This window comes from Castor canadensis, chromosome 11, assembly GCF_047511655.1.
Source record: "Castor canadensis chromosome 11, mCasCan1.hap1v2, whole genome shotgun sequence".
NCBI lineage: Eukaryota > Metazoa > Chordata > Mammalia > Rodentia > Castoridae > Castor > Castor canadensis.
The window spans coordinates 16321151-16342190 of record NC_133396.1 but is presented as its reverse complement, the minus strand read 5'-3'; the positions used below and the strand labels follow the sequence as shown (position 1 = coordinate 16342190).

General features: G+C 36.5%; 1 protein-coding gene across 8 annotated transcripts in view; it reads right to left on the bottom strand.

Annotated features, from left to right (window-relative positions):
- The window catches only part of Helz (helicase with zinc finger), a 149496-nt gene that overhangs the window by 40675 nt on the left and 87781 nt on the right, over window positions 1–21040 (bottom strand). For all 8 annotated transcript variants that reach the window (XM_074045481.1, XM_074045483.1, XM_074045479.1 and 5 more), the window contains 6 exons: window positions 20652–20835; window positions 18563–18791; window positions 14219–14423; window positions 6923–6974; window positions 5707–5897; window positions 3706–3913 (listed from right to left, as the gene is read on the bottom strand). In XM_074045481.1, the coding sequence (XP_073901582.1) occupies window positions 3706–3913; window positions 5707–5897; window positions 6923–6974; window positions 14219–14423; window positions 18563–18791; window positions 20652–20835 (1069 nt within the window). The remainder of the gene's footprint in view (window positions 1–3705; window positions 3914–5706; window positions 5898–6922; window positions 6975–14218; window positions 14424–18562; window positions 18792–20651; window positions 20836–21040) is intronic.

The following is a 21040-nucleotide window of genomic DNA, read 5'->3' as shown; positions in this document are numbered from 1 at the left end:
ATGTTGGGTATTGAACCTAACACACTTTACCACTGAGCTACAACCATAGCTGAAGAAATACACTTTAAATATAAAAATGTAAAATGATGTACACACACACACCATGCTATCACTAGTCAAAAGAAAAAAGCTGAAATGGCTGCACTGGTATTAACCAGAGTAGAACTCAGAGCAAAGAATACTAGCAGGGACAAAGCACTCCATAATGGCAAAGTGAGTTAAGCAAAAACTCAGAATTTTAAATGCTTACCACCTAATAACAGAACTTCAACATTAATTAAGAACTGATAAAATATAAAGAAAAAAGAGACAATAGTTATATTTAAAGACGTCAATTCGTCTCTTCAGAAACTGACAGAAAAATCAGCAAGGATGTAGAACATGTGAACAACACTATCAACCAACTTAGCCTGATTACCATTCTTTCCAAGTGCAATGGAGCATTTACAAAGACCATATTCTGGGCTGTAAAACAAATCTAAATAAATTCAAAAAGATTCAAGTCATACAAAGTATGTTTTCTTATCACCATGGAAATGAAATAGAGATCAATAACAGAAAAATTCTTAGAGAATCTCCGATAAGCAAAAACTGAAACTCACCATTCTAAATAATCCATGAATCTAATTTTGTGGGTTTGATTTTTGAGTTTTGAGACAACATCTCACTATACAGCCCAGGCTGGCCTGGCATTCACAATCCTCCCGCCTCAGCCTCCCAAGTGCTGGGATTACAGGCATATACCACCACGCCTGACCCATGGATCCAATTTTAAGAGAAATTTGAAAGTCTACTGAACTAAATAAAAATGAAAATACAACATGTCAGAATTTGTGGAATGTACTACTGAAGAAAATTTATCAACTAATCTAGATAGATGTATTAATCAAATTTCACCATAACAAAATATGTGAGAGGCCACAGACTGAAAGCCATTTTAAAATGCTGAGAAAAATGAAAGACCTAAAAAAGGATGTGTGACACCGTCTTCATAGACCAGAGCACTCAGCATTGTTAAGATCTCTAGTCTCTCAAAACTGTCCTAAAGACTTTCACAATCTCACTCAAAACTTCAGCTGGCATTTTTATAAAAGTTGACAGCCTAATAGTACAGTGTACATGGAAACCAAAGAAAGAGCTGGAATGGAGACTGTGGAAAGAAGAATGCGGTTGGAGAACTCATTCTACCTGCTTCCTGGATGATAGAGTCAGGAATCAAGACAGCATGTCTGGCATGAAGAGCAGAGCACAGTCCAAGCAGATGGGAATCCATTTCCAACAGTGGTGTCAAAGGCAGCTCAATGAAGAATGCTGAACAACTGACATACACACATGCAAACCAGAACAAAACCAGAACAAAACTGACAAAATACCATACCAACTGTTAGCTCATGCCACATACAAAATTTAACTCAAACTGGATCTAACGCAAGAGCTAAATCCATAAAACTCCTAGGAGACAACAAGAGATGATCTTTGTGACCTTGGGTTAGACAAAGACTTTTTAGACATAACACCAATACAGAACTCATAGAATAAGTAGAGAAACTAGACTTCCTCAAAAATAAAAACTTCTGTTCTCTGAAAAATGCTATTAAGAAAATGGGGGGGATTGCAGTGAGGTGGAGCACAAATGCAATCCCAGATACTTGGGAGGTGGAGGTAAGGAGATTACAGTCTGAAGCAGGATCCAGGCAAAAACACAAGACCCTATCTAAAAAATAACTAAAGCAAAAAAGGCCTGGGTATGTAGCTCAAGTGAAGAGAGCTTGCCTAGCAGTTGCAAGGCTCTAAGTTTAAAGCCAAGAAAGAAAGAGGGAGGGAGGTAGGGAAAGAAAAAAGGAGAAAGAGAAGGAGGGAGACAGAGACAGAAAAAGGAAATAAGAAAGAAAAGGCAAGCCATATTCTAAAAACATTGTTAAAACATGTATCTAATTAAAGATTTGTATCCAGAATGTATAAAGAACTCTAACTTAATAAAACAAAACAACTCAACTAAAAAGTGAGCAAAAAGCCAGGTGTGGTGACTCACATCTATAATCCTAACTACTCCAGAGGCAGAGACTGGAGGACGGCAGTTCAAGGCTAGCTAGGTAAAAAAGTTAGTGAGACCCTATCTTAACCAATAAAAAGCTAGACATGGTGACATCTATGCAGGAAGTGTAAATAGGAGGCTTGCTCTACAGGCCAGCACCGTCATAAACACAAGACCCTATTCAAAAACTAACTATAAAAGATCAAATCCTACAGGGGGAAAAAAGGAAAAAAAAACTATGAAGGAAAAAAAGCTGGGGGCATGGCTCAAGTGGTAGAGCCCCTGTCTTGCAAACATGAGTTCAAACCCCAGTACTACCAAAAAAAAAAAAAAAACAAAAGTGTGGCGGCGGTGGGGGGGGGGGGAGGCCGCAAGGGGGATGAAAAACGTTTCATGAAAGAACATACACACAGAAAATAAACAGAATGAAAAGATATTCAGTGTTATTAGTTATTAGGGACAATTACATGACATCAGAAACTCACTAGTAAGGGTAAAATTTAAAAGAATGCATATATCAATTGCTAATAAGAATGTGAAACAACAGGAAATCTCAGAAACTACTAGAGGAAATGAAAACCAGTTCAACCACTTTGGAAAATAATACACGTTTCTTATGAAGCTACATATATATTTATAATATGCTCCGCAATCTCACTCCTAGGTATTTACCCAAGATAAATCAAAACATATGTTCTTAGCAGCTTCATTCAGAAAAACCAAAAATAGGACATAATTAACCTGTCCATCAATTGATGGATGGATAAACACATTGTGGTACATCCATAAGAGAACACTAATCAACATGAAAAAGGACAAACTGACACATGCAATCTGACAAATACCAAAAGTATTAAATTAACAAAAGTATTAAGTGAACAAAAGTATTAAGGCACAAAGAACTATATACTTTAGTATATAGTGTAGAGTATACAGAAGTATGGGGCAAAAAGTGGGATTAGTTTTGTTGCAGTTAGAGGATGGGACTGAATACAAACGAACAAGAGGAAACTTCTGGAGGCAATGTAAATAACCTGCATCTTGATTTTGGTGATAGTTAACAACTCTATTTGTTGAAACTGTACATTTTATTTATTTATTTATTAATTATTGTGGTACTGGGGATACCATTTACCAAAGTTCTTTCAATATAGCATAGTTGATTTCATCCCCTCCATCATTCTCCTTTATCTCCCCCTGCCCCCAGAAACTGTATATTTTAAAATGGTCAATTTTATTGTACATAATTATACTTCCATAAACTTTAAAAAGCACTAATTTTTTCTTATTTATAATTGTGAATTTGCATAAAAAGTAACTATCATCAACTATCCCACAATAATACGAATGCTTAATATGCCCAAGAATATGTGTTAACTAAAACGTCTAACAGGAGAGGACTTTTTATCTCACTTTTAAATAATCATCTCTTAAAGCATTTCAAATATTAAAATTTAATATATTTCAGGAATAGTGAAAACAATCATAAGAAGTAGGATTTATCCTAACAGACTGAAGTTAAATACCAAGTTTGGGTCTGTGTACATCTTTGTGCCATTTGAAGAGAGGAACCACAGTTTTCTACCAGGTTCTCTCTAAAAGTTAACACACTGTGGACAGATTGCTACAAATCATTACTTTAGGGAAAGGAGTATAGCACAGCAACCTACCATTTCGATTTTGCTCATGTTGATCCTTCTCTGAATGTTGATTCTGTGGCTGCCCTATGCTGACAGATGGGTGATGTCCAAGGCCGTAAGGTATAGGAGACCCCCGTCCATGTGTCTGTAACAGGTTCATATTGTAGGCCATCGCTGCCTGATGTGTAATAATTCGAGGATCAACTGCAAACCTACCCTGGTATCCTGTCCATGGTACCTAGGTTATTACAAGAAATAAAATAATTGCATTAAGTGTATTTTGGAATGCAAACTGCAATAGTGTCATTGATTAGGGAAACACAGACACACACACATAATAATTTTATCAAAATGAATAACTACAAAGTCAATGATGCTTAATAGTAACAATTCGTAGAATCATTGCTATGTCTTAACTGGTCAAAAACTAGCCCCCTGAATCTTTAATGTGTAAGGAAAAATGGATCATTTTTTGAGTGAGGAAGAAATTGAGGACTTAAAATTGGTAATTATTCCTTGAGGCATTAAATCATTTTATAGCCTTGAATCATTTCCCTTCAATATAAATGTACATGTCACAGATTACCAGGAAAATTATTTTTAAGTCATAACTGCATAGTTATGTAACTATATATATATATAACTGCATAGTTATATAGTTTAATAGGAGGAATAAGAGAACAGAAAGGGAAGATGATTATCTAAGATGTCTCAACTCAAAAGGTAGATTCCAACTTTATACAAATGTTCATTTACTGAACATAAAATTCAAACAGGTCATTAACTAATGCTTGTGATTAATTCAACTCCATCTTAAAAATACAGAAACAGAAAACTTGTTCAGGTGTGTATAGATCCATAATTTCTGAAACATGATCATAAAAGGCATAGATACAATGACTGAACTACTGCCCCTGTTATTTTTATCATAATACAACTGCTAGATGCAGACTCTTAGAAATCTTATGCAGTAAGTTTCTTTGACCCAGTAAAGTGAGATATAAATCCTAACAGACTTGCTATTTGAAGCCAATGATGCATAATATTGCCAGGCTGTCTGAGAGGAAAGAACTCAGCTAAAGTCTAACGCGGAGGGCATGAAGTACAAGCTCTTACAGACAGTTACTCTCCTTGGTTGCCACTGTTGTGAACTATCAGACCAATATGGATAAAGAACATTTGCAATTAAACAGTTTTCTCTTTGGGGGCATGGGCAGGGGTGCCAAAGATCTCTGGGAATGATCAACATTGCCTGAAATTACAGTACATCACTTAAATGAAAAAATTTATTTCCTGGGATAAAACTGCAAACTGACAAAATTAGCAAAATGTTCAAAAACTTTAAAGGAAATGAAAATTTATACATAAAATGAAAGCCCTCCAAAAAGCTACAGTCTTAGAAAGGATACACCAATGTTTTTAAGTAGCAGTCATGTTTCATAATACTTGATATTTCTCACAAAAATTCAGGTCCACAAGAACTAGACTACTAAGGCCTTTCTGCCTCCTCCAAAGAACTATTCATAAGAAGAGCTCGTGATTTAGATAAGAACACAGAGCACAAAACAAAATAAAAACATCTCTTTACAAAACAAGAAAGCAGCTTATTAGCTAATTTTTAGCCCGATTTTCCTTAGAAAAAAATATTTCAGAGGAATACAGAGGCTTCTAAAGCAAGACATCTAATTCACAGACTTCTTCATAGTCTCTGATAAATCAATTAACAAAGTTTAAGTAACAATACATATTTTTTTGGTCATATCAAAATTTAACAGTTAAAGATTAAGAGTTACTTTTAAAGGAGCTTATAGACATTGAAAAGTTTTAAAAACACTTTGGGAGTTAGGGGTGTAACTCAGCGGTACATTGCTTGCCTAACATGTATGAGGGCCTTGGTTTAATTTTCAGCACCATCCCTTCCCGCCCCCCCCCCTCAAAAAAAAGAGTGGTAAAACGCTATATGGGATCATCACTGTATAAGTGAAACCTATTTACTTTATTTAGTGAAAAGTTTTTCAAACATCAACTTACAGGTAAAGGCACCGACATAACTACATTCCCTCCGTAAACAGCAGGTACATAGAGAATACTCGTCCCAGTGTGAGGATCTATTCTTTGAACAGGGCTTGGAGATTTCCCCAAATTTGGGTGAGGTCCAAGAGGGGGTGGAGGAGTATATGCTCTAATAGGATTGCCAATAAGTACGGAAGGATTGGGCTGAACTGAAAAATAAACAGAAAAAAGGATATACTCAATAGCTATACATACTCACCTAGACACAATAGTTTAAATCATCTACCAGCTATATGTTTCCCAAGTATGCCACAAAGTATCTTACAATCAAAGAACTATTGGTGTGGAAGAGTAAAATGTATTAAAAAGCGTAACCATTTTATGTTTTCTAAAATCATCTTCATCTGTACAAAGTATTTCTTTTATTATTAACTAGCTTAATTTTAGTTTCTGAGGAGCTGGAAATGTGTCGGTTAAGAGAATAGCAAGTGTGCACACTCACTCCTAGTAAAAAGTCTTTAAGACTAGGAAAACATATTCAGAATCAAGTTTTGACTTGGAACTGTTACACAGCCCCATACAAAATTTAAAAGGATAATTCTGCAACATTTAAAACCATTTAAATAAACTTTCTGTTGAAATCTGTATGACCTAACATTTATAGGACAGAAATATTTTCTTAGTACTTATGTTCCCACAAAAGGCTTAAATGTTTCCCCTCAAAACCTGTGTATGTGCGTGTGTGCGCGCTGGTACCTTACAAAATGACCACTTTTCAGAAATGACGTATCAACACACTGACATAAAAGAACTAACTGAAGTTCCAAAGTGACTGTCCATGGGTTGGCAGGGTGGCTCAAGTAGTAAAGTGCTTGCCTAGCAAGCATGAAGCTCTGAGTTCAAACCCCAATACTGCCAAAAGAAAACAGACACACACAAAAAAGTGTCCCTGATTGCACATATGCAAGGGGGGAAGGGGTTGGGGTGATGGACAACACCAAGACCTCTTTTCATCTTGCTGAAATTTGGAGTTAATCTCTCTCTCTTTTCTTTTTCTTTTTTTTGTATTTTGATATAGGGTCTAGTAGCCCAGGCTGGCCTCAAACTCATGATCCTTCTGCCTCCACCTCCCAACTGCTGGGATTTACAGGTGTACAAAACCATGCCAGGCCTAGAGAGGTAAATCCCTTAAATAATAAAGGCAAATTTTCATAAGACCAATTTTTCTACTTACCAATTCCATCGTTCTGGAAATGATCATTCTGGGTATGATGGAGGATTTTCCCCTTGAAAGATAAAACAATAAACATGTTTAACATTAGAGAGTAAGAACTCTTTCCCTAATTATATGCAAATTAAATATAAACACCAAAAATTAAAATTTTAAAAATATGAGTCTATAATAAACAACCATTAGACTGCTGTGGGCCAACTTTCCTTTTAAACATTTGGTCATGGCCATCTCAAATAACACTGTTGGATCTCCAGTTTTCTCAGTTTCAAATTAAGGGTGTAAAAATTATTTTCTAATGAATTTTTAATAAAAAAGTAATATAAAATCAACATGAATGGAACCTAAATTCTAATCTTTTCTAGCTTATAAATTTCCTAAGCGTTAAATAACAAAACAGGGGAACAAATTCTCTCTTCTATTTGTGAGGCTGAGACCCTTTAAAATAGTAACAGGCATATAAACAAGTTTGGGATTATGATATTTCAGTGTGACTCATAGTATCTTAAAAAGCATAAAATTTTCTACAGGAAGAAGAAAAGATGCACTGTCATAATTTGCGTGAGAGACAATCTAGCTAATTGGTAGACAGCAATTTGGCAATATTATCAGGAGCATCAAAAACGTACATATAGTTTAATTCTATAAATTGCTCTTCCAAGAATTTATCCAAATGAAATAATCATGGATTTGGGCACAGATGTTCAAAATGGCACGACTTATATGTGTGATAAATGCTAACGCTCTCAGTGTTCATCAATGGATGATTTATTAAATAAGCATTGGCAGTTTCATATAATGGCATAGTCGATCATGGAAAATAATGGTATTTCTTTGTGTATGCTAAAAATAAAAATGAAAAAAAAAAAGACGTCTGCACAGAAACAGTATTTGAAGATACAATGCTTCTTAAGTTTTGGACTTTAAAAACTTTCTTTCTCTTCTGTTGGCTAAATGTAAGTAACACATATAAGGCAAGAGGAAAAGTGGCAACTATGCAACCTGCCTATAGATACATACACACTTATTTGTATATAGTGTTTGAGAGCCAGAGAGATAATGAATATAAAGGAGGAGAAATTGATTCTTGACCAAAGCAAAAATATTGCAATGCTTCATTTATCTACTCATCTGGCAGAGAGTTAAATAGGCTAAAGAGCAGTAAACACTGAAGGTTTAAGGTCAGCTGGTTAGTTATGGGTGGGCAAGGGCATCTAAGATACAACTCTTCAAAAAGTCAGAAAAACATAGGCAAAAATGAATCACGGTTGGCCCATTAATCAGAAAAAGAAAGAATCTTCACAGTGATTGGCACCAGCTATAAAAACCAAACTTCTAAGAAACAGAGAAGTGAAAAGAAAAGGAAAGAGGAGTGAAAAAGAGAAAAGGACAACACAGAAATGGCAGAAGCGGGTGGTAAGATCAGAAGCATAAGCAATTAGAAGTGACAGCAAGAGCAGCCAGCGCAACATATGCTGACAGAAGAAAGGAGAGCCAGTGACTCAGACAGATAAGACAGTTTCAAGAGGGTAACAAAACATTTAAATTTCTTAGCCTCCAAACCTATCCCTGTAGCTTGCTAATGGCCCATCAACCAGGGCCAACTGTGCAGAGAAAACTGTGAAGTCAAAATGTGTAGGTGGAATGGCACCCCAAAGATGTCTATGCCCAATCCCTGGGTCCCTTGAACACGTTGTGGTACATGGCCACAGAGCCTGTGCAGACACCGTTAAAGCTGTGGACTTAAAAATCAGGAGAATGCCCTAGAGAATGTGGATGAACAAAATCTAATCACATGAGCCCTAAATGCAGAGCAATCTTTCCAGCTGGAGTCAGAGAGCTGTGGCAGAGGAAGAAAGAAAGAGATGTGGTAGAAAGGAAATGAGAGAGATTCCAAGAGAAGGATTTACTGCATCACTGCTGGCTCTCAGATGTAGAAAACTAGTTAGAAGGCTCTTTAAGCTAAGATTGACTACCAGCTGCCAGCCAACAAGATAACAAGGACACCAGTCCCAGAATCTCAAATGAATTCTGCAAACCACCTGCATCAACTTGAAAGTAGATTCTGCCCAGAGCCTCCAAGTAAGAGTCCAGTCAGCTAACACCTTGAGCCCAACCTTATAAAATCCAAAGCAAAGAAACCAAGCAAGCCAATCCCAACATCTGACTCACAAAACTAAGATAAAAATTTGTGTTAAGTTGCTATGTTCGTGGTAACTTGTTATAGCAGCAATGGGAAAACTAATGCAAAGAGTAACCACAGTGTAGGGAAATTCCACTGAAAAGCCTGGAGCATAAACGATGTCCATCAGCACTCTGGGTGCTGTGCGCTGTACTGGAGGTAAAAGTAAAGTGGGGCCTACCACACAAAATGCCAGTATAACTCAGTGTTCTACACAGTTCAAAATAGGATACAGTTGTTTAGTGTATTCTGAGAGTGGGTAAGATGTAGAACAGGAAATTTACTTGGTTTACATAAAGCATACAATTTAGTAGCTTATAACTAAAATAATAATGTAGCAGTAAACTAGAGCTAACTATGTATTAAAAGGCATGCCATAATAATTCAAACTCATTCCATTCTGATAACAAATCTCAGAACACATTTTTGCCTTTGGTAGAATCCTAACTAATGCCATAATTTTTATAAGCAAATGTAGCTTATATCACCTATTATTTACAAACAACTGTAGATATGAGCTACCATTTATTCTTTCAAATACTTACCTTTTTCATTCTTTTTTTTTCTCTCATTTACTCATTCAACAAATGTTTACTGAGAGCCCACGACATGTCAACCCTGGGTGGGCACTGAGGCTACTAAGGTGAGCAAGACCAACACATTTTTTCACATGACTAGACAGTGAGACAAACTAAAAATCTATAAAATAATGGAATGGTCTTCAGAGTCTTCGAGTGATGTCTGTAGCATATGCAAATGAAATGGGTCCATTTTAGGAGGGTTTCCAAACAGTACTTCTAGCAAGTGCCCTAGAAGTCAGCAGGAGTCAGGACAACAAAGTTATTTCTCTGTGAATTCTACAGGCTCCCATGGAACTGTAGCTGATGTCTGGAGAGAGGAAAGTGATGAAGGGCTAGCAAGGACCACCTGTTCCTAGATCCTCTAATATTTTGTGCCTTGGCTAAATCTTACCACAGAATTGAAATCTTCATGAAATTGCTTGACAGTTCAGAGTTTGTTTTGTGAATAAATTCATCCCTGAGGAAGCAGGTCTTGGAGCACTTTTAATGACCATATAGCCTTCCGATAATTTTATTTACATGAAATAACATTAGGATTTAAAATTTTATTCTAACATTAATAATATTAATGTTTAATACTTCTAATACAGAGAATTTTGTTAAAATTAAGGAAACTGAAAAAATGGAATGGCTCAGTATATTTTCAAAAATATCATCCATTTCTACTCATGAAGTAAATGGCCCTTCATCAAGACTTTAGCACATGAACTACAATCACTGAGGTTTGTTTTAAAATTGCCCCGTGTATCTATGTACACAGATGGGAGAAACAGAATATAGATAAAATGAGACTGAGTTAATAATTAATGGAAATACATGGCAAGAGATGGATCCCTTAGACTGACTGGTCTCTCTCCCTTAAAAATTTTCCCCAAGATATACCCAAAAGACTGTTACTCCAGAGGCACCTGCACATCCATGTTTATTGCGGCACTATTCACAATAGCCAAGTTATGGAAACAGCCAAGATGTCCCACCACTGACGAATGGATTAAGAAAATGTGGTATCTATACACAATGGAATTTTATGCAGCCATGAAGAAGAACGAAATGTTATCATTCGCTGGTAAATGGATGGAATTGGAGAACATCATTCTGAGTGAGGTTAGCCTGGCTCAAAAAACCAAAAATCGTATGTTCTCCCTCATATGTGGACATTAGATCAAGGGCAAACACAACAAGGGGATTGGACTTTGAGCACATGATAAAAGCGAGAGCACACAAGGGAGGGATGAGGATAGGTAAGACACCTAAAAAACTAGCTAGCATTTGTTGCCCTTAACACAGAGAAACTAAAGCAGATACCTTAAAGCAACTGAGGCCAATAGGAAAAGGGGAACAGGTACTAGAGAAAAGGTTAGATCAAAAAGAATTAACCTAGAAGGTAACACCCACGCACAGGAAATCAATGTGAGTCAATGCCCTTTATAGCTATCCTTATCTCAACCAGCAAAAACCCTTGTTCCTTCCTATTATTGCTGATATTCTCTCTACAACAAAATTAGAAATAAGGGCAAAATAGTTTCTGCTGGGTATTGAGGGGGGGGGAAGAGGGAGGGGGCGGAGTGGGTGGTAAGGGAGGGGGTGGGGGCAGTGGGGAGAAATGAACCAATCCTTGTATGCACATATGAATAATAAAAGAAAAATGAAAAAAAAAAAAATAAATAAAAGTATAGGGGAAAGCACCATAAAAAAAAAAAAAATTTCCCCAAGAGTAAGTTAAATAAAGAAATATTTCAAAACAAATTGGAACGTCACAAAACGATTTAATGGAAGTGAAATAAAATGCTGGGGGTCGGGGGAGGGAGAAAGATATGGTGATAAAGATAACCTATGATTCACTTTGGTGTACGTACCAGTGACACAGAAGTAACTGGATCAGAGAAGGTTTTGTGCGTGTATGGTTGCTTTGGCCTTCTCCCTGAGAGACTCTAAGATAGAGTCACACTATACACCTGGACACCATGACCACTGTTTATCACATACCTATTGAAAACCCACTATGTACAACAAATGGACTAGGCTCTAGGTGGTCAGTAAAAGTAGAGTTTATGGTTTTGGAAAAACAAGCAAATTCAACATATATTCTCTACTTTTCAAACAAAAGCAAACTTGAGGGGGTCTTACAGTCAGTACATATTTGGCATCAATGGCTTGAACCTAGCTTCATCAACGGTATATTAATTCATGCTTATATTGCTCAATAAAGTAACAAAAGTTTACTGTATTAGAGCTACTCTATGCTATTGAAGAATATGTAGGGATATAATGATTTTTGCAACATTTTAAATAAACAACAATAAAATTAGGAAGTTCAGGCGGGTATGGTGGTACACACCTGTAATCCTATCACTTTAGATATGAATATCATGACTTATTTTCCTTTTATTTACATTTTCTATACATATCTTTTCCAAAGTTTTCTCTTTTACACTCCTTCTTTTTCTGAGCCACACCCTCAGCTCTTCTAGCACTATTAAAGCTGAGGCAGGAGGATGAGTTTGAGTTAACCTGAGCTGTATAGCAACACCCTGTCTCAAAAAAACATGTCTACCTGGGTTCCCTACTTTCACATACCCCAAAAGACTTGCTAGGTATAGACATGTCCCTATAGACATTGCCCCTATTCTCTCCATCTTTTGAAAAGCTTGCTATAATTTGGATCTGAAATGTCCCCTCAGAAGTCTTATGTGATGGCTAGAACTTTTGTCAGATAGTGGACCCATTAGAAGGGGGGAAGGGAGGCTAGTAGGAGACCTTCAGGTCATTGAGGGTGTCACCATGGAAGGACTATGAGACCCAACACCCTCTTCTTTCTTTTTTCTCTTTTGCTCTCCGGCGATGAGTTTTTCTCTGTTACACACTTCCACCATGATGAGCAGCCCATAAGCCCAAACCAAAGGGTCAACTGTTCACAGACTGAAACCTCTGGAAGTGTGAGCCAAAATAAACCTTTACTCTGCAGAAGGTTGACTATCTCAGGTGTTTAACTAACATGGCATTCTTTCTTAAGTTTCACTTATACTTCTAAGCATCTATTCGAAGTCAGTTATTGCTCTAGGCACAGAAGCTCGGGCCATAAATAATACTCTTGGCCCTAATCCAGATTTTACATTTCCCCCAACCCCCCAGTATCTCCATTCACTCAATAAACTCCTGAACAAGATCTCCAAGGTGGAAACCACCCTGAATCCATCTGATTCCTCTGGCCTTCATCATCTGCCTCCTCCAACACCTGCCACAGGGGGCTAATTAGTTTACCTATGCCTCTTAGCACCTATCACAATATCTGACACTCCTTTATGCAGAATGCTTAATCTTCTAAAAATACCAATCACTGAAGCATTATTGTACATTAGATACGTCTCTAATAAACTAATAAACAACTGTGTATTATTAACACAGAAAGTAGTTCTTGACTTAAAACCTATGTATGTAGCTTTAAAAAAAAACTTTCAAAATATTAAACCATTGCTTACACATTAGGTATAATAAAGCTCACATATACACACTTGTAATTTATGAGTTAAGTAAGTTTGATACCATAGTGAGGGCTATAAATGCACAAAAAACCTAGAGCAAATATTACACATGCCCTTCTCAGAATATTCTTTTCATGATGCTAAATGCCAGAATTTTATTCAGGGACTCTAGCAAATAAGCCAGCTGCCTGCCCAAAATTATGGCACAGAAGTAGAAATGGCCTTGATCCTCCACTTCCACTTCCTCTGACTGGACTTTTACACAATAAAAATAAGTCAAGATAATTTAATTTTCAAGAAGTCAGCTGAATTTTCTATGTGGAGCAACAATTGAAATGAATGGGTCATTGATAAAATATCAGAATTCTTTCCCTTTTATTTTTTGGCAGTACTGAGGTTTCAAAACAGGGTCTGGCACTTGCCAAGCAGGCATGCTACCTCCTGAGTCACACCCCAAGCCCTTTGAATTATTTTAAATCATGTGTCCCATTTATGCCCAGGACAGCCTGGATCACAATCCTCCTGTTTTTGCTTCTGGTGTAGCTGGGGTGAGAGACACATACCACCACACCCAATTTTATATTGGTTGAGATTGGGAGTCTCTAGAATTTTTTGTCTGGGCTGGGATCTCCACCTCCTCAGTAGCTAGGATTACAGCCATGAGCCACTGCCCCAGGCCTAGAACTATTTTCGTAGTTGCCATAACATAATCCTTGTAAATAATATGTGGTGAGGACACTCTTTTAAATCATTTTGTGTTACTCACATTTTAGCTGTAAGTCTATTGGTAAGGAGGACTGGGAAGTTATATCAGAAGTTCTGGGGTATAAAAAGCTTTTGAGGATGATTATAACATTAAGCATCGTTAAATACTACACTGTGTTCTCCACTTACCTGTCCAAATCTAGAAAAGCTCCTTGCTTATTTGCTAGAATGCAACCAAATGTAACCTTCACTTTCAATTCTTAAAGTAACTTGCAGCCCAATAAGCCTTTGACACTGACATGCTACTCTCGCCCTCTAACCTCTTCAATTTAATTAACAGAGGCTTTACCTTGGGTGGTGATTGCTGCTGCCTGTTGCTATTTCCTGAATGTTGTAGCCTTAGAGCCCGGGGGATAAATTCAGGAGCCAGTGGATTCAACACATAAGTCTTCTTTAGTTCTAAAGCCTCTAACTGAGCCTTGATCTGCTCAAATGTGATCCCATGTAGGCTGTGATTTTCATGACACAGAGCAATAAACCGCTCCCAAAACTTCCTACAGAAAAAATTTAGAAGATCGGGTTACAATTTCAGTGGCTGAGATCACAGTAATAAATGTAAGAATCTAAACGTAACTTCAAACTCCACTCAATAACAATCTGATTATAATGTAAGTATAATCTTTCTACCAAATCACAAGGCTTCAGAAATTTGATGCTCCAACTACAGTCATGCCTAGTAGTATGATACATACAAAACAGGCTCACAAGTAATTATGGCTCATCAATGGAAGTAAGACGGCCAATGCACTACCATCAATGCTAATACAGAATGATGTATTTTGTTATCCATGAAACAAGTAAGGTTATCAAAACTGATGGTACCTCAATTTATAGAAAATGTGTACATCTAGACATACTTATATATACATACACAGTCATGCTCTGCATAATAACTTTGGTAAACTGAAGGCATATAAAACAGTGGCTCCATAGACAGTATCACCTAGTGATGTCATAGTTGTACTAGTCTATATAAGTATACTCTGATGTGTGCATGATGAAACGAACTAACAACGCATTTCTCAGAACATACCATCCAGCAGAGTATTTGAACTACATTCATAACGAAGATAAAACTTTACCACTACGGATATCTACAGGCTTCACCAAGTCTCAGCACCTCCCTACAACATTAACATATTATTAAGTTTTTTAAAAAATAATGTTGGTTAGAGAACCCAAGTATATCTCTACATTGTGATTTCTACATCAGGTATTTTAAAGAGCATGACCTTACTTTTAATCACTGAACAAAAACATGAACACAAGGTTTGATTTTGATTTTATGTTAACCTCACTTCTAGGATCACCAAAAAAAAAACCTGAAAAAATAAATTGAATAAAAATCAATCAATCAATCACTTGAGGTCCTTGGATTATAGTATGTGTGATCCTGTGTGCACACAGGCACATCTCTACACATATGTGAAATGTTTCTACTTCACCAGGTAAATGTGAAATGTGCTAATGAAGAATCCAGCTAAAGGAAAGGCGTCTCCAAATACAGTAATGTGGGGAAATACTCTCCTTGTGTCACTGCCCTCCATTCCTGCCTCCCCCATGCAGCACAGATCTGTCATGCACATTTATCACTTCCTGGGAAAGGCAGGCAACCCTGCGAGAAGGGCCTGAGTTTTGAAGTCAATCTGACAGCTGTTTGGTGAACCACATAATAGCTCCATGACCCTGGGCAATTATTTAAACTCTTTGAATCAGGCTGAACATTTAAAATGTGGATAAAACAGGTACATTGCAGGGTTGTTAGGATGACTGAATGAGGCCCTGTGTGCAAAGCATATAAGCCAGCACCTGGTAGAGAGAAGGCTGTCAATAAACAGCAGCCACTGCATCAATGTTTGCCAGTGAAGGAGGGAGAAGTTCACCACATTTAGTTCAGGCTAATAGAAAAATTCTGCTTAAAAATAAAACAAAAATGAACACTGACTGACTTCTAAACTGGTATAATATACACAGTAATCACTTCTGAAAAACTTGATTGATAGCTGGGAATATTATGTTAACTTTTTGTAAACAGTGATTGAAAGATGAGTGGGAAAACTGAGAACTCAAACTACAAAGAATTCACTGCTCCATTTTTACAAGGTTCCAGAATCACATTATATCCTCTAGATTTACTTATACTGTGAGAATAACTTCTAATGAAGTTACCTAATTTAAAGCCAACTATCAACTACTGGGCTAGAACCAAGATTAAAGTACCCAAATAAAACAGGTATAATCACCAACAACAAAAAAAGATAATCAACATTACCAGTTAGCTACAGAATATATGATCTCCCCCCACACACAATTCATTATTCCCCTGGAAATATTCTGCTTAGCACATAAATTATTCTCAGTCCTTGGCATACCCCAGCTTTGCAGTTAGAAATAAGCAAGCAGCGGACCTAGCTTCAAGTTAAGAAGTAGCCCTGGGCAACTCTGAGAGCAGTCTTCCTGAATTCTTGACCTACTTGCTCTGAGAAAGTAACAGTTTATGTCAGATCTCATGCAATTAACAGTATAGTAGGGCTCTCTAGGAAGGAGTAATGGTTTCTTTTAAAAGTATTCAGGCTGACAAACAAAAAAAATATTCACGCTGGTAGACATTTGGAATTACTTACAAGGGGAGCCCAGCAACAATGCACCTCCACAAATTTGCCCCCAAGAGTATCCCATTCTATGTGTGTTGTAATATAATCAATTTTAATACAACTGTATTCAAATTATAAACAGAAACACAATGTTAAAATACAATGGCAACACTCTAACTAAATACACTTTGAATGGATACTAAAGTAACTAAAATAAAATTCTCAGAATGGGAGCCAAGCTGATAAGACTCCTTAACATGCTTTGTTCTATTCATTTATAACTTGGAGTTAATAACTTCTTTCTCAAGTTTTGTTATTAGTGGCTACAAATGAGTGGTAATTAATTTTTCAATTATGAATTAAAGTCATGTTACAACAGAACTGTTTATAGGTAAGTTATGAATCCTTCAAGTTCTATTTTTTAAAAATAGCTTTTTCTGGTTATTTTTCCTAATGCAACCATAAATTAAAGCTCTACTTGATTCCTCTACTACTCCCCTGTAGAGGATATTAACTTCTTTGAGGTCTTAAATTCAAATACATGCAGTTTATTCTTAAAGGTCCCAAATTGTCTCCTTTCCCAGAGAATGTTTTTTCTTTCTAAAACACAAAAGCAGACAATAAAATGCTATCTTATCTATACTGCAACAGAAAACATGAATTATAGAGTCCTTTCCTAAGAGCTGTGTCTGTTTTAACTTTAAGAAATCAAACAAGAGATGGTGGAGTGGCTCAAACAGTAAGAGCACCTGCCTAGCAAGTGTGAGACAGTTCAAACCCTTATGCTGCCAGAAAAAAAAGAAATCAAACAATTACCCACTGCAGGTTCAAGACAATCTACACCTCTTTTTACTATTCTAAACTTAGTGAGAAAGTTAGTATTCTACCTATAAAATATATAGCCTGTCATGGTTGTGCATGTGTATAATCCCAGTACTCTCAGGAAGCTGAGACAGAAAGATCACAAGTTCAAGGCTAGCCTGTCTACATATGCATTCCAGTGTGCAGTCTGGGATACATAGCAAAATCCTATCTCAAAAAAGAAAATTCCCTAGCATATTTTTTTCTTTTTCATACAAAAATATTATAAATTCCTTTTCAATTGCTATTTAAAAAAAATTGTTAACACAGTTTTTCAATACTGCAAAATGCAAATCTTTGGTACTGGTTTCTACAGTTTAAATTCTTATTAATAAAAGTAACAAATATATGAAGGACTTTTTTATTTATATTTTAACCATAGTCTAATGAATGCTAACAATGGTGTCCAAAGACAATTAGTGACCATTTTTAACCCCTTTAAGATATTTAAATTTTAACCAGATACGCAAAATTCTTTACAACGAAAAAAAAAAAAAAATAATTACAGAAGGAAATTCATCAAAAAATAGAACTAAAGGAACAAGGGGAAAAAAGAAGGCAGCATGCAATACAAAATTTAATAACCACCAAAGATACATACATGCACAAAAAAAAACAAAACAAAACAAGCCCTCAAGCCCCTCGCTCTACCTGCTCCCTCTTCCTAGACCACTTTTACCCTAGCTCACTTCCAAGTCACCCTCTCAGATAGGCATCCTCTGACCCCACCATTTGTGATCAAAAACCAGTCCACCTCACACCCATCGCTCCTAATTGCACTTCATGTTCTATTTTTTCCCCGTTAACTTACCAGATAAAATACTACACAATACTGTTATCTGACTTTGTTGTCAGTCTTCCTCTTCTACCCAATAAAATGTAAGCCCCACAAGGACAGACATTTTTGTCTGTTTTATTCACTGATCTATTTTCCAGTGGCTAGAAGATGCTTAAAATATAAAAGGCACTCAGGAAGTATCTGTTACAACTGCTGAACAAATACACAATTATGCATATCACAAATAGACCCACAAAGACCTCTGCATTACCACTGAATATCAGATAATAATACCGTTGATTTTAATTAGCCATAAGGTTGTACAAATAAATACATATATAAGGATACCCATTACTTCACATTTTCCCTTTTAATGTCTTAGGAAGTAACATATAATTACCTGCATCTCCCAATAGAGCACAGAGCAATGGGATCACCCACCACAGCCACCAGGGACTGTGCTCTTGTGATGGCAGTATTGAGAAGTTTATAATTAGATAAAAAACCATAATCTAAATCCTCTGTGGAATCTTCCAGAAGTTGCTCTTTCTTTTTAATTGGTGTCTGTTTATGTTTACAAGTATGTCTTGTACGAACCGTGCTAAGAAACAAAACTCGGAACTGCTTTCCTACAAAAGAAAAATTTGAAGAGAAAAAGTGTTTAGACTGTCATTCTGAATCAACAATACAATAAAAACACTGCATTTTTAAAATATACTTGCTAAATAACATGCTGGTGAGGATGTACAGAAATTGAAATGCTTGTGCACTGTTGGTAAGAAAGTTAAATTGTTCAGCTATTCTGGAAAACAGTGTGGCAGTTCCTCAAAAACTCTACACATGGAATTACCATATATGATCCACCAATTCTGGGTATATGCCCAAAGGAACTGAAAGCAAGGTCTTGTAGAGGAATTTTCACAGTGTTTCATAGTGGCATTATTCACAATAGCCAAAAGGTGTAACCCGAGTGTCAGTGGGCACTTGTTATGTACATACACTGACAGGCTGGATGAATGAAGGCAGGGCTCAAGTGGTACAGTACCTGCCTAGCAAACACAAGGCCCTGAGTTCAAACCCCAATACTGCCTAAAAATAATAATTTCCACCCAATGAATTATTCAGCCTTAAAAAGGCATAAAATTCTGACACATGCAACAATAAGGATGAACCTTGAAGATATTATGTTAAGCGAATAATTTATTATTTTATAATTATGACAATATAAATCATAAAAGAAGAAAATACAACAGCTCTAAGACCTGAAACATTTCTGATCCCAAGTATTTTGAATAAGGATACTGAACTGTGTACTATATGACTCCATTTATACAAAGTTGCTAAAATAGTTATTGCCATACAAACAGAATAGTGACCAGGGATCAGGGGAAGGAGGAAGACTGGGGAGCTACTGTTTAGAGCACAGAGCTTCAGTTTGGTAAGATGAATGGACAGGAATGGACAGGACAGTGATGACTGCTATGCACACATGTGGCTGTACTGTACCCACTCAACTGCACACGAAGTGGTTAAAATGGCAAATTTGATGTTGCAATCATTTTACCACACTAACAGAACTTTTAAAATGTGACTTCTGGTACCTACCTTTGCAATTATGGAGCCCAAGTTCCCACCCAACACAAGGATCCTTCCTTGAAGCTGGGTTACCAGGCCTCCAGCCAATAGAAGCAGACATAGCTGATTCCACAAAGCAATGATATGGAGTCTGATTTATTTGACATTTTTTTCTTATGTTCTTACAGTAACTTTTCTATTCATTCTATGACAAGTCTCTCAATATTCTTCTGGGCCACACAATGCCAGTTCTTTCAATCATTCCTGACTCTCTCTCAATAGTTTGTAGACTGCTGTCATTAAATCTCCTCTGGGTGATTTCTAGTTTACTTCTAATCTTCTCCTAAAAAATTCACAATTCCTCATGATCTGGACAACATGTAGGAAAGTGGAGCTATTTGTTTCCCATGTATTGGGGAAGTCTTACTTTTGTATATCATACCAGGAAACCTTTTTCTAGCGCTTGTATCAGTTACTTCATATATGTAAAAGTACAAATTTTATAGTAAATAATTACATGAACACAAATTAAAAGAGTTGCTGATCACTACTCACTGAGGGAAATGGACACATAAAATCTGTGTGAGGAAATTAGTCCTCAAAGGCAGTCTGAAACCAGCACATGCTGAATGCTATTATGACTGTAACGAGGGCTTACTTATCATGTGACATCATACAACTATGACTGTGGGAAAAGCCAATTTGTAAATACTTCTTTTATTTGGATATAAAATGTTAATAAGCATGCAAATAAATTTAACTGCAAAATTTGGCATTCAAGAGGTTGGTATGAAATGGATATATAGTCCCTGGTCCAGAAAAGTGATGTAAAATCACGTAAAAATTGAGTATCTTTTAAGAGAACACACTTTAAAACACAAACATTTGAGTAATTTATTCTGCTTAATTCTTACCTTGAACATTTAGCACCCGTTCTACATTAACATCAGATAATCTCTTTTTTCGAAGCTCAGCACGGATCCTAAATACTTGATCAGCATACGGAGTTACCACACCAATACTGCCATCATCTAACTTCCCCCACGCAACTGGCCACTTCCTTCTTAACTCTTCGACACGCTCCACCACTTCAAATACCTTTAAACACACACACTGAAGTTATCACTGGTATGTGGACAGAGAATACAGCAACTGAAATAGATTTACAAAGAATTCCATTTTAGCAGGTATCATTAAAAAACCTACCTCTAAGTGGAAATAATGTTTTGCTGATGTGAACATACAGTGAGAAAAAATAAATTTTTATTCACATTTCAAACACTAAAATTCTCTAATAATGCAA